Source organism: Alternaria arborescens (assembly GCF_004154835.1).
Source record: "Alternaria arborescens strain FERA 675 chromosome Unknown contig_2, whole genome shotgun sequence".
Lineage (NCBI taxonomy): Eukaryota > Fungi > Ascomycota > Dothideomycetes > Pleosporales > Pleosporaceae > Alternaria > Alternaria arborescens.
In genome coordinates, this window is record NW_021167857.1 from 450197 (window position 1) to 463648 (window position 13452).

Sequence of the window (13452 nt, forward strand, 5' to 3'; positions counted from 1 at the left end):
AATGTTGTAATGGATGTTCAAAGTTACGAGGAGAGTGAAATGTAAATGATTATCAATGATCGTAGTATTATGCTACATAGCCGAAAAGCGCTGAATCGATAATGATGCTACTGGGAAACATGCACAAACAACCACCATCGTGATATCCGACTCCATAAAACAAACACCCAAATATAACAAACGCTATGCTAGACTCGGTAGATGCAGATCCCCAGACCCAGACATCCCAGATAACCAAAAGTCAACCCTTAAAACTCCAATAAACAAATTTTAAACCGCTCCACCAATTCTACTCAAACCCTCAACACCCCTCTTAGCAGCAACAATATGCCAAGGTAACGTCCCATTCCTCGTCCCCCTCATCCCTCTAAGTTTCGCCAACAACCCCAGCGCTCTAAACTGTCCCAGCACTTCCTTTAACAAGCCTTCGGCTGTCGTTCTAGTCTGCGGCGTTGGCGTCCACATAAGACTCGTTGTACTCCTCTGTCCCGCATCCTGTGCTGGTCCCGGGCTCTGCGGCGTGCCCGGGTTACTAGCATATGGGTTTGGCAAGGTAGACGCACCCGGGCTAGGGAGATCTGAGGATGCGGATGCAGCGGACGGGGTACTACCGGAAGACGATGGTGGGAAGGGAGAGGATGCAGCGCGTGTTGAGCCTACGGCACCGATCCAGAGGAAGTTTACCGCCACAACTATAGGGCCTGGTTCCGGATCGGGGATCGGGTGTGAGATGCTGTTGCGTGTTTGTTGGGTTTCTCCGCGCTTGACCAGGAGACCGGATATAAGGGCAGGGCTGAATTGGGTTGTGGACTGTGTGTTGTGAAGGCGATGAGCAAGGATCACGCCCCATGTTTCGTCTGTGACGTCGATTAAGCGCGCTTCGGGGTCTGCGGACGGGTCCGTGGCGGAAGGGTCGGCGGAAGGTGTTGCGGCGGGTGTTAGACCTGGTCCCAGGTCCGAGGGGGAGACGCCAGCTTGGGGTGTGGATTCTGGGGTATTTGTACTTCCACCAATAGCAGTGCTTGGCCCTGTTATGGTTGGCGTAAACTTGTACGGAGGATCCGCATCTATCGCTGTGAGTAACGTGACGAATACGTTGATCTGTGTTGGACATGAGATTAGGAAGACCCAGGTCTCTAATTCCTCTCTTTCCAAGACCCCAGCTTTAGCGATGCAGACACGCCAATTGACACGCCTTGACTGCAAAATTTCGATCGTGGTCTGCCAGATTTCTTTTGCGACCTCTCGGAACATGCGTGTACCTAAGTGATACGAGACGACTGCTTGTGACTTGCCGCAGCTATCAGTCCAAGCTGCTGTCACCCACGTGCCATCGAGACTGATCGCGTACCCCAGGTGCATGTACGTGTTTTCTCGAAGCAGATCCTGAGCCGGCTCGGAGATAAGCTTGAATGGTATATTGCGTGGAAGTGTTTCTTCGAGATGAAAAGCAGGCGCTGCATATATGCTGAGGGATGTTTTGTCTCCACTAGGTGCACTTGGAGGGCATCGGTCATAAACTTCTCGTGCAAGGCTGAAATACGTAGAAGGATCCAGGATGACAGGAGTGTCGAAAGAAGCTATATACTTCATAGGGACGACCTGAAGCACAAGATCTGGCTTCTGAGGCTGGTCCGGTCGTCCTGGTGATCCTTGACCGTAAGCCTGAAAGAGTGCCCAGAAAGCCGAACACAGCTCCCACAACGCGGATGGGCCGCCGAAGGGATCAATCATGTAGATAATGAACGCATCAATCTTCGAATCTTGCTGCTCGCGTATCTTTGCATGCTGTATGGCAAGAAGCTTTCCAAGTTGGACGCAAGTCTCTTTGAGAAGCTTGAATGACTCCGCTGGTGTGACAGTTGAGCTTGCCCTCACAGGTACAAGACCTCCTTCAAACTCGACAACCGTCTCGACTCGACTGTGTGTACCAAGCTTACAGCTGTCGTAGGCAAGCTGAAGGTTGAGCAAAAAGTTCTCTAGGCAAGGTCTGAGAGCATCGCTATGTGGGTAAATGCAGAATGTAACGACATTCTTTGGTGAACTGATGGGTGACAATCCTAAAGGTTCCCAAAAAGCTACTGCAGGAGGAAGTAAGTCCCAATGTGTTTCTGCGCGGCGCACCCTCAAGAATGGTGCATTGATCTGATACAGATGGCTCCCAGTCACAGCTGGTCCGTCGTTCTTTCGCGCGGCTGGCCTTTGCTGTGCTTTTGCTAGGGCAGCATAGTCCTGGAAAACTTCGTGCACACCTGCAAGAGTAGGCAGGTCACATTCTGCAGCTGCTGGGAAGATCTCTTTGATGACCGTATGCCAGCGCGTCTCTGCTATTGCCCCGTTGACAGGCTCTTTTTCAAAGGGTAGATCCTCTCCTAAGAGATCGAGTGTGGTCTTTACAATCTGATCTGTCACGATTTGTGTGATGGAAATACTGTCCTTGGCGCTCAAAGGCTTTTCTTCTGAAACTTCATAACTCATCTCAGGCTGAGAAGTGGGGGTATCAGGCATTTGAGCGGGGCTCGCATGCAGAGAAGGAAGGCTATAGCGCGCGCCAGCTGTACGGCGTTCCACTGGGGAAGGAAAGTGGACCAAGGACCAGTCCCATAGACTTGGCTCGAAACTGATCAAATTCAACTCATCAAGTTGCAGACCATGCAAGTCATGCCAGTCGCCTCCCATCGAATCCGCAAATGACGTTACAGATAGCGGTGTAGCGTTACCGTCACTCTGTAGTTTTCTCTTTGCGGGCATGATGAGGCCGCCTATGATAGCTGCGGGTGTTCCCGCTTCCTCTTCCTCTCCAGAATCGTCATCGGATTCTTCTGATGTATCACTGGAATCCAAGTCCTCACTAGCTGCTCGAGCAAGAGATGCGATCTCTGGTATCTGATTCGTGGACGCGGCACCCACAGTGATACGCAACTTCGAGAGCAGAGGGATGTCTCTTAGACTTTTGGTCTGCGTCACAACAGGCCTGGGACCGGGACTAGGGCTGGATGAGTTTTGATTGACACTGTCCACAGGGCGATGTGCGCTGAATCGTCCGTCTTGGTACTTTGCATCAGACATGCTCATCTTCCGACTGAAAACCACTGGACTGAAATGAGCATCATTTTTGATGTCCACAGGTTGGTTTGATCGAGTGTGCGATGCTAACTTCTTGGGCGGAGATGGCTGCAGTGCCTTGGAAATTGCGCTAGGGCTTAGCGGTGGAGTAGGCTCCTTGGAGAACGAAACCTTTGCTTTAGCTATTGGGGCAACCGGTTTCTCATCAGACAGGTCGGGGCTTTCGATCAAGGGCACTTCCGTGGTCATTGGCTGCTTGCCTTTGTCTTCCTTCTCCACATCCATGGCAGGCTCAGAGGCTGTAGCCAACGCGCTCTCGAGCGCAGCGAAGGGGTCAGAGGAGTCCTCCTCAGGCGGATGTTCAGCAGCGGCTTGAGACTCTTGTTCGTGCGAAGTGTCGATAGGTACTACATTGATTTCAGGTAGCGCGGGTGCGTCTAGCATGTCAACGTCGTTATCGTCTGGTCCGTCAAAAAAGTCGAAGTCGTCGTCGTTGATACGATCGCCTCCATACCCGTCTTCGTCCATGTCACCAAACAGGTCATCGTTGCCACTGGATGCGTTGAAGTTGTCCGGCGCGGACGGAACGACGGGAGAGGTCAAAGGCATCTGTTGTTCGTCCATTTTCGTGTCGGCCTGTGGAGCTGAGAGGTTGATGGCAGGGTTGCTGCCTCCAGGTGCTAGGATAACGTTGGAGACTGTACCAGACACGCTCGGCGTGTCACTGTGGGATACTGCAGTGCCAGGAGCAACCCCATCTGGAGGGGTGGGGTAGACACCGCCTACAGCATGCAGGTCACCATAGGCTCCACCACGGGCGTTTAGTGGCGATGACGGAAACAGGTTCTGTTGTTCGTCTTTACGACGGGCAGAGTCTTCCTCCGCTTTTTTCGCTTTCCGTCTGGCCTCAAGAATCTTGTCACGGTCCAGTTTCCCCAGAAACCACTCTTGTGCAGCATCAAGTGGGTCTTTGAAGCCCATGGATTCTGGTGTCTCATACCATCTTAGCATACTATGTCCTCCAACAGTCGAGTCTGCGGACGTCATGTCATGTTCTTCTGAGCTGTGAAAGAAACACAATGCGCGCGGCCAGAGCACGTCCCGATCTGGGCCTGCAAAAGCTGGGCTAGAGGCTGTAGGGCTATTCGTCAAGGTCGTACGTATTCTGACCCAGGAGCTTTTCTTCTCCAGATCAGGCAAAGCATAACCCTTCCAGCCTAACCAACGCTTCACACTCGACTTCCAGCTCTCGATGCTTTGCTCCAGAGTGGCGAGTCTAGTACGCTTTCTGTGACGGAGACCGATCTCCTCTATGATAGAATCAAGGGGATCATCAAAACTCGAGATTGTTGCGAGCAATCCATTCGGAGCAACTCGTATGCATTTGCCAGTAAGCCATTTTTCTTCAGCTTGTGTTGAGATGTCGCCGATGCAGCGAATGTCAGTCTTGTAGTCAGTGTAAGTCGAGACTAGGAGTGTGCCTGAGCTAGCCCAATGTACATTCACGCTAGTAAGGCGATGCACAGGAGCTGGCGCTTCGGTCTCGTATGGATCGTCGTCAGCTCGTTTGCAAGCCTTGGACACAAATGTGCGGTAGTTCAAGGCAGTCACGTTGCAATCTTTGACGACGTTGAACGAGATGAGTGCGATGACAGACGATGTGAAGAGCTCATAGATAGTGAAACAATCGGGTGGTGAAGGGGAATCGGATGCTTGAGGCTGACTGCTGCCCTGTGATGACCTCGCGCTGCCAGCATGTAGGCCTCTTTGTGGTTGTGTGGTCGATGGGGAGTTGGTCGAGGTGGCAGTGGTGTTCGGATTGCCCGGGCGCATGGGGGGTCGCACTAGATCGATGGCCTTGGTGCATCCTGTCTGCTCGCCTAGCACGTGTTAGCTGGGTGTTCTGGGAAGAAGCGAAGACGACATACTGTGCAGGCGATAGCCGTCGAGCTCTAGGGGTTCGGCATCGTTCGGCTCTAGCTTGTCGACGGTCGTCGGCTTGAACAGCCATAGCCACGGCCGAGATGCATCTTGCGCGACTAGTTGCAGGTCCTGTCGCAGCCGGGCTTCGACTGCGCGTATGTCTTCGGACGTGTTCCAGTCGCGCGTCCTCGAGGAAGTGGGGGTGGTGGTGGTGCGTGTGATAGAGAAGGCTTGATATGCGATAGCCTCAAAGTCTCCCTGTATATCGTCAGCACATGATGGCGCGCACTTCCATCAAGACGTACTATAGCTTGCGCATTCGTATTACAGGTTTTGAGAAATTCCATTAGAGAGACGGCTCCTCTTTAGGGGACATTCAAGTGGTATTCGCGGCGTAATTTCACTCCAAAGACTGCGCTGTACACCTTTTCCATCAACTCCGCTGCGGTCCGCCCAACGCGTCGCGCGCGACTGTCTCTATCAAAGCGATGTGGGTTGTGATGTAGGCGGGGCGACGAAGGCTAACGTGTCGGCATGATCTGAACGCGTATCTGTAGTTGGAAGATGGAGCATGGCGACCCGCATGCACACCTTAGGAACGACGGAGGTCCCTGCAATCGGCAATGCCCGATTCGACCAACGGTACGAGTGGTAAATGTGAAAGAAAACCCGGGCGAGACTCGACGACGACGAAAAAGCACGCAACTGCGTATGCGATGTCAGCGAACAAACAGAGCCCGCGGCTCGGCAAGCAAGCGGCGCGCCTCGAGGGCCCTTTCTTAGCCCGGACCTGTCTCGCGACCTACCCTTGTAGTGCGGAGGCCTGTGCATACAGGTTTGCGGGCCCACTTTAATACTTTCGTCGCGAACTTCTTCGTTGCCGCTTCCTGTCGCAAAACTTCCTACGGCGCCGACATGAAGATTTCCACAGGCAACGTTCCGGTGTATACCATCAGCGGCAGTGAGGCGCGCCCGCTTCCAGAGTGGCTTATCCGGAAAAGAAAGCGCAGTCTGAAGAACGACCCCGAATTCGCAAACCGCGTGGATTTGCTGCAAGATTTCGAGTTTGAGGAAGCCAGCCAGTGTGTCCGTGTGAGCGAGGATGGAGACTGGGTTATGAGCACAGGCACATACAAGCCTCAAATACACGTCCACTATCTCCCTCATCTTTCCCTGTCCTTTGCAAGACACACCAATACTCTCGTACGTTCTTTCCGAGCCACACACACACACGTCATGCACTGACTTTTCGCAGAACCAAACCTTCCATCTCCTCTCCTCCGACGCTACCAAGAGCGTACATCTCCAGCAAGATCGATGCATCGAGTTCCACACCGGTGGGGGTCTCCACTATGCGAGCCGCATACCACGTTACGGTCGCGACCTCATCTACGACCGAAGATCCGCTGAGTGTCTGGTGCCGTCCGTTGGTGTGAATGCAGACGGAATGGGCGAGTGCTTCAGACTGAACCTAGAAGTTGGGCGCTTTATGAGGAGTTATGAGATTGACGTGGGTGGGGACGACGTGACGACGGTTGGAGGTGGTGCTCTCCAGGGTGGCATCGACGCTGGTGCAGTCAACACCGGTGCTATTGCCGAACAATCGCACGGTCTCCTCGCCTTCGGCACTTCTATTGGAACAGTCGAGTACTGGGATTCGCGATCAAGGAACAGGGTTGGCATACTTTCTGCCCCTCCGGATGCATTTGAAGGAAAGTCGGAAATCACAGCTCTAACATTCCCATCATCGGGTTTGGAGGTTGCTGTAGGAGACTCAAACGGCATTGTGCAACTCTATGACCTGCGATCACCGAAACCACTACTAAGGAAAGACCAAGGATACGGCTATCCGATCAAGAACATTATCTACCTCGAGGGCGCGCAGACTGACGAACCTAAAATCTTGACCGCAGACAAGAGGGTAATCAAGATCTGGGATTCAAAGGACGGCACGCCATGGACCTCTGTTGAGCCTTCGGTAGACCTGAACCACGTTGAATGGGTACCAAAGACTGGTATGCTTTTGACGGCGAATGAGGGCAGGCAACAGCATTCCTTCTTCATACCACAGCTCGGCCCAGCGCCAAGATGGTGTCACTTCCTCGACAACATCGTAGAAGAAATGGCCGAAGACCCCAACGACCCCAACGCTTTTGGCAAGGGCGCGTCCGGAGACGTTTACGACAACTTCAAGTTCTTGACGCTCGAGCAGCTCAAGCAGCTATCACTGGATCACCTTGTTGGAACTACAAGTCTCCTGCGACCATACATGCACGGTTTCTTTGTCGCCCAAAAATTGTACGAAGAAGCACGACTCATCTCGAACCCAGACCTGTGGCAAGAGCAGCGCGCCAAGAGCATCGCCGAAAAAATCAGCAAAGAGCGAGAAAGCAGGATTCGCGGCAACAAGAAGGTGGCAGTCAAGGTCAACAGAAAGCTCGCAGAGAGGATGTTGGAAAAACAAGAAGAGCAGGAGCGAAGGAGAGCCAAGCGCGTCCTCAAAAAGGGCGGCGACGACGACATGCTGGAGCCTTCCGCCGCACCTGCCGTCGAAGAGCCTGTCAAAGCAGATGGCGTTCTCAACGACCCGCGTTTCGCCAAAATGTTCGAAGATCCCGAGTTCGAGATCGACGAGCAAACCCGCGAGTTCCAGCAACTCAATCCCAGCACCAAGATACCCAAAGGTCTTACTGCGGTCGAACAAGAAGATCTGGAATCAAGAAAGGGCTCGTCAGACGAAGACTCCTCCGACTCCGAAGCCGACAAAGTACGTCCCACCAAGAAGCCACAGCAAAAGGAAGACACGTCGCGCATCTCTTCCGGCAACTACCGCAAAGCCGGTCACCGATCCCAACGCCCTGGCCCCGAAATGGTGGTCTCATCGTCGAACCAACGGAAAGCCGGACCGACTTCCAAGGACAAGACATTCGGCTCGCGTGTCTCGAAACTCAAAGACAGAAAACCTGCGTCGTCTGCGAATACGACGACGGTGGTCGGCGAGAGGGAGATTACGTTTGCGCCGGAGAGGAAGCAGAAGAAGAGAACGGAACAGGAGGGTCAAAGGCATGACCGGAGGAAGCAAGGCGACAGGAGGAATGCTAGCAACAATGTTTTCAGGAATATGTAGAGTGTTTGCGATGTTTGTGGGTACGATGGAATTGAGTTTGTTAGAGATGAATGATACCCTTATCAAATCACGATGATGTTCCATTGGCTATGTGATGGTAGACGAGGAAATTGTTTATGTACCAGCTAAGTAATAAACGTTATTGGAATGTTGCATTTATAGATGCTTTCAACCAGGAGGACAAAAATTGAGTAAATGAAGCCGACCTGCAGTGAGCGCTACCTCACAGCTATAAAACCAAGCAAAGTCTTGAAAATACCTTTATCAACCACCAGTACATTTGGTTCTTCAATACTCATCTCGTAACAATACCGTTCCCGTCATACAGATGCACAAAGTCATCGTGGTTTACATGCAATAGTGTAGTACCTAGCACATGCCAAGATGGAACAACACATCTAGATTTCACTAATCACATCCGACACGGTCACAAACTAGATTGCGCTCGATCTAGACTCGGACTCCTTGGCAGCCGAATTTACTCTATGTATCAAGTTCGTCTTGTTCTATGAGTGATATCAAAGTTGTCGATTATTTGTTGGATTGGACGATATCGTGTATGTTAGATGTACGGACAACGAAGAATTGACTTCTACTCCGTGATACAACCTCATTGGTAATTGAAGAGATGGTAAAAATTTCTGAAGCGAATGACCTTGTGCATGAGTTGTCAGATGGCCTAGGGAAGCTGTCATTGTTTCAAGCCCTGACCAGACGAAGATCGAAGTATTTTCAGAAAATCAGACAAACTCATATTGAAACAGTTAAATCGATCTATTCCAATTGCTTGTTCGCGGCGTGATTAACGCTCAAACAAAGCCTACGCCATGTGAATGTACTCCGTTATGTGTCAAGTTCACATAACATCGCCTCTATATATGCCAATCCCGTTGTCTTGTCCAGGCGGGATTTTTCGTTCTTCAACTCAAGATCGAACTTCAAGTCGATGGTATCTCTTGTGTTTTGTTCTTTTTTTCTGATGAGCATTCTTACTCAGCAGACTGCTTGTTCATCATGGTGTAGGCAGCGAATGCAAGAGCACCACCGAGGAGGATGATGGCGTAAAGGCCGACACCAGTCGAGGCACCGTCAGTGGTGGTAGCGGTTGAGCCGGGCTGCGCGTAGCTCTTGGGCTTTGGGTCACCCTCCTGTATCACTCATCAGCAAAACTGGTCTTCAAGTAGTACGTAACGAACGGTGCGTTTCTTGTCCGCAGACTGCGGAATTGTTCCGAGGTACTTCCATTTCCCTCGGCCGACACCCTGCGGAGGTCCACGGTACAAGAAAGAGGTCCTAAATGGAGCTGTGTGTCTAGAGAAGGGATTGGGAGAGTATGGAAAAGTATGGGGGTTTCGTACCTGGCGCTTCAGGTTTCCGACAAGCAGACCGTCGAGGATCTCGCGGGCTTCATCTGAGTGACCGACATCCTCGAATGCCTCTGTTGAGTCCTGACCTCCGACATCGAGCAGAACTTCCTCACCACCTCTGTAGACATGTTAGCGCTTGCACTTGTATCATTCCCGTGGTAAAGTCGGGAGCGGGGCTTTTTTGCGATAACGGGGGTGCGAATGCCGAGGTGCATTGCGCGGTGTGCGAGGCAGCAACGTACGGGTGCTCATCTACGAAGCTTGATGCGTTGTAGACCTTGTCGTGAACAACAATGTACAGGTCCTTCTTGGTGTTGTGCTCCGAGACGTCGGAGTAGGTGAATTCCTTGTCGGCCATTGTGGAGTTGTGTAAGAAATGCGAAACGTGTTCCGAAGTAGGAGATTCGAGACGAGCGTATTGCTGCGTGGGCCGAGGCGAGTATAGGACGTTGAAAGGAAAGCGCGAGAGTCGTGGGGCTTTGGAGGTGAGGTGTCAGGTCAGAAAGAAACGGCGGATAAGAAGTTGTGGTCGTAGCGGGATTAGCTCTAGCTCTCAGTTTAGGCGTATTAGGCGTAGGAGAGGGTTGTGCTCGCAGTCAAATTGCGACTCACCGATTGGCTGTCTGGCGCCTCACTCACCGACGTTCCCGAGCTCCGCCAGAACGGGTAAGAAGACCCTGTCTCGTGTTGATGGTGGGGCTGCAGGATTATCGCGGGGCAGTCCTTTCACTCTTTGAGTATCCAATTCCGCTGCTAGTTAAAGTAGTCAAATTATGCCATTGAAACCGCTTGCTATGCTAAAATGATAAGATGCTCATGACCTTTTGCACCTGATCTCACCATGGTAAACCGCCATCACGAACCTAGGACCTTCACCCTCATCCACTCGCTCGTACCGACCCCAAGATTTAATCCGTTCAATGCCCACCACCTCCTTACAGCATCTCCCCGTGCCCCCTCTACACCATCCTCCAGTGCCTCTTCAATATCGCATGTTTTGTATTCCACTTTCAAACCGCTGCGCTTCCACCATTCAAGTACATCGGCATGGCCCATCTTGGTTGGTCCGACGAGAACTTGGTTGTCGAAGAGAATCTTTTCGCCGCGGAGTTTGCGCCAGTAGTCTAGAATATGTGTGTGACCATGAGTTGAGGCAACCTTGGCTATTGTATCTTCGTGCGAGAAGGGAATGCCGGATTCTACCCAGAAGTGAATTGCGGGCAGGCATCCTGACTGTGTTGCGTAAGTTATCGACTTGCCGACCTTGAGAGGCAGGTCATCTCGGTGAGGTTTGTTAGGAGCCTGTTCATCGACTGGAGAGGAAGGGACTGAAGGGGCAGTCCTATGGCGGCTGTGCTCCTTCCACCATTTGAGAACGTGAATGTGACCCTGAGAGCTAGCTTGTTCAAGTGCAGCTTCTGTGTATTTGAGCGATAGGCCAGAATTATACCACCAGTCGAGAGCTTGGACAGAGTTGGCGCGACTTGCATTGTCAATGGCTTCCGCAGAATACTCCTTGGTGAGGAAGGTAGGGGATGTTCTCCAATATTCAAGGATCTCCGTCTTTCCAAACACTGAGGCTTTATGAGGAAGGAATGTGTGTCCAAATGTACTCCAGAAGAGATCCTTGTGGAACTTCTCTAGATGCATGAGAACGGGTACCATGGCAAAGCGCATAATAAGTTCGATGCACATGCGGGAGATGCGCGTGGGATGCTCAGAGTCGAACAGAGCCTTAATTTCAGAATACGGATATGTGAGAAGTGCCCATTCTATCTTCTGCATTTGTGTCTTGGGCCCTTCTTCACTTGTAGCCTGTCGCCACTCTTTCGGCACAGGCAGGTTTGTATGGACATTCAAGGTAGTCGCTAGTTCCCAGTCCTTGGTGAATTCCAGGATGATAGACCAGAGCTCTGGTGGGAGACGGGGTCCTTTGCTTCTCGTAGGTGTCAGTGTGGGGAGGTGGGCAATAGGCAGTGCGATAGTACGATCACCGACTGCCATCAAATCGATCTGGGTTTGTATAGATTCATTGAACGCCTTGTGTCCTTCTACCCATGGGTGGTACTTTCGCCCTGAATGGTCAAAGGACCATAGGAACGGAGGCAGGACGCGAATCCAATTCCACTTCCGGCGGATCTTACTGATCTGCTTCCTTGACATGGGGTTCTCCCACATCAGCGTGGACATTCCCGGTATAAGCATTATTTTCTTCGACACATTCCAGCTGCGTAGAATCTTCAAATGCAGGTTCGTTGTGAAACCGTGAAGCATGCGGGCGAGGTTCTCGGCATCTAGCGGTGCCAGCACCAGCAAGTCGGCCCATGAGCAGTACTCTGCGACGTTGGTCTCTTGGTAGTCGGCATGTTGCCACTCAGGCGTCGTGTCCTTTTCAGGGTCATACGTGTGCCAGACGGGCTCGAGCTGGGGCGGGACAGTCGTATGGGTCGTGGTCGGGAAGTCCTTGCATGCGATGATCTTCAACGAGACATGCTGGAGGCGATGCAGGCGCGCGACGATGGAGCAGCCAAAGCGGAAGGCAGAGGGGTCGGTTAGGGCGACGAGGACGTTTAGCGTGCGCGCGGGTGTTTGCGGGGACATTGATGAGGAGGTGAAGTGCGGTGTTGGAGTCGCTGTAGGGCTGTTCACGTCGAGGTGTTAGACCGCCATTGGCCGTCGCCCCACTGTCCATCTTCCTTCGCGGCTTATCTTATCTGATGTTGCTGCTAGGCATCCCTGCACAAGTCAGGTACACTGGGAGGGCGGAGGCATGGAGACGCGAGCACCTGGCACGGTACTTAGGCCAGTAGGCAAAAAGGGCCGACGGAGTCGCATGTACGCGTCAAACATCAATTAATTCCATGGTTGATGCATCGCTGTTGCATCTACTCGTCAGAGACTTGGCAGCATTTTTCTGGTCAAACACTTTTCCAACAGCAAAGATTAGCGCCGAAGACTACGTGCCGTGCACATCTATCACGTGAGCGGACGCCGACCATCGGGTATCGTGGGGAAGGACTGGCGATTGGGTTCCGCGGAACGGCGAGGACAGGCGTACCGTTCTTTCGTCACGAGCAAGTGTCAAACATGTCACGGCTGGTGTGAGGGAGTCGATGGTGTCCATGTGTCTAAGGAGCTGCTGTGTGTGGGAGGTGAGACGGTGAGGAGATTTATTGTTCACGTTCGTCCGTTCAAACAATAAACAAGCAGATGATCATCTCTCCCGCGTCTGCTGAGACGCACTTCTTGGTTCGGCGTTCAGCAGCCACACGCTGGGCGCATCTAACCGATGACGTAACCTCGTCTTTCGTGTTAACTCCCGCCGCGCCGTGAGATGGAAGTGGGTCGCAGGCGATGGAATTTATCGAGAAGACCATGTTAGGGGCAACATCCACTATGCCCATCGCGGCCTAAATCGACGATCGCAGACTGTGTGAGCTACTACGCTCAGATCCTCCATGATCGACATTTCAAGGCGCATCAAGCCATTCAAGTGTCTGTCGGGCCCTTGATGGCAGTCATCCATCTCATCAACTAGACGGTGACGCGCTGCCTGGCTTGCCGTTTTGTCTGCACCAGTGCACCAGTGCAGCTTAGGAGAAAGCCTGATTGCCGTCGGTCGTCTTCTCTTCTTCTGTCGCTTTCCCCCGTTTTAGAGCCTCGCACTTACTGCTGCTCGACGATCTAGAATTCGCCCCTCTCACGCCAGCCCTGCTGGAGATCTCCCACAGCAGCACCTCTTCTGCCAACTTCATGAGGCTGCTAGGCCCGCCCAACACCCACCTCTGGCAAAAAGAACGAGACTCCTATTAGGGACTGTCCACGCTATCGCCACCTGTTTCCCGGTCCCTGCATAACGCCAAGTCACTTTGCGTGCCGATGAGCGAAGCCTCCAATAAATCTACACCTCACGATAGCGACCGCTACCCTCCCATGGACGCCTGAAGGCACAAGCCGACTGTGTGCGGG

The 13452-nt window shown here is 52.4% G+C and overlaps 4 protein-coding genes across 4 annotated transcripts; 1 reads left to right on the forward strand and 3 right to left on the reverse strand.

Moving 5' to 3' along the window:
* Window positions 1–270: 270 nt before the first annotated feature.
* On the reverse strand, window positions 271–5336 carry AA0111_g975 (Mediator of RNA polymerase II transcription subunit 13; the record flags this gene model as incomplete). The annotated part of the gene is made up of 3 exons (XM_028656343.1): window positions 271–4946; window positions 4995–5247; window positions 5295–5336. The coding sequence occupies 3 exons, from the start codon at window positions 5334–5336 to the stop codon at window positions 271–273; spliced, it is 4971 nt and encodes a 1656-aa protein (XP_028511014.1).
* Window positions 5337–5904: 568 nt separating this feature from the next.
* On the forward strand, window positions 5905–8116 carry AA0111_g976 (Ribosome biogenesis protein; the record flags this gene model as incomplete). Its single annotated transcript, XM_028656354.1, has 2 exons — window positions 5905–6192; window positions 6245–8116. The coding sequence occupies 2 exons, from the start codon at window positions 5905–5907 to the stop codon at window positions 8114–8116; spliced, it is 2160 nt and encodes a 719-aa protein (XP_028511015.1).
* Window positions 8117–9105: 989 nt separating this feature from the next.
* On the reverse strand, window positions 9106–9841 carry AA0111_g977 (hypothetical protein; the record flags this gene model as incomplete). The annotated part of the gene is made up of 3 exons (XM_028656365.1): window positions 9106–9264; window positions 9475–9601; window positions 9726–9841. 3 exons carry the CDS (start codon window positions 9839–9841, stop codon window positions 9106–9108), a joined length of 402 nt encoding a protein of 133 aa, XP_028511410.1.
* Window positions 9842–10338: 497 nt separating this feature from the next.
* Window positions 10339–12084, reverse strand: AA0111_g978 (hypothetical protein; the record flags this gene model as incomplete). Its single annotated transcript, XM_028656376.1, has 1 exon — window positions 10339–12084. One exon carries the CDS (start codon window positions 12082–12084, stop codon window positions 10339–10341), a length of 1746 nt encoding a protein of 581 aa, XP_028511408.1.
* Window positions 12085–13452: the final 1368 nt, after the last annotated feature.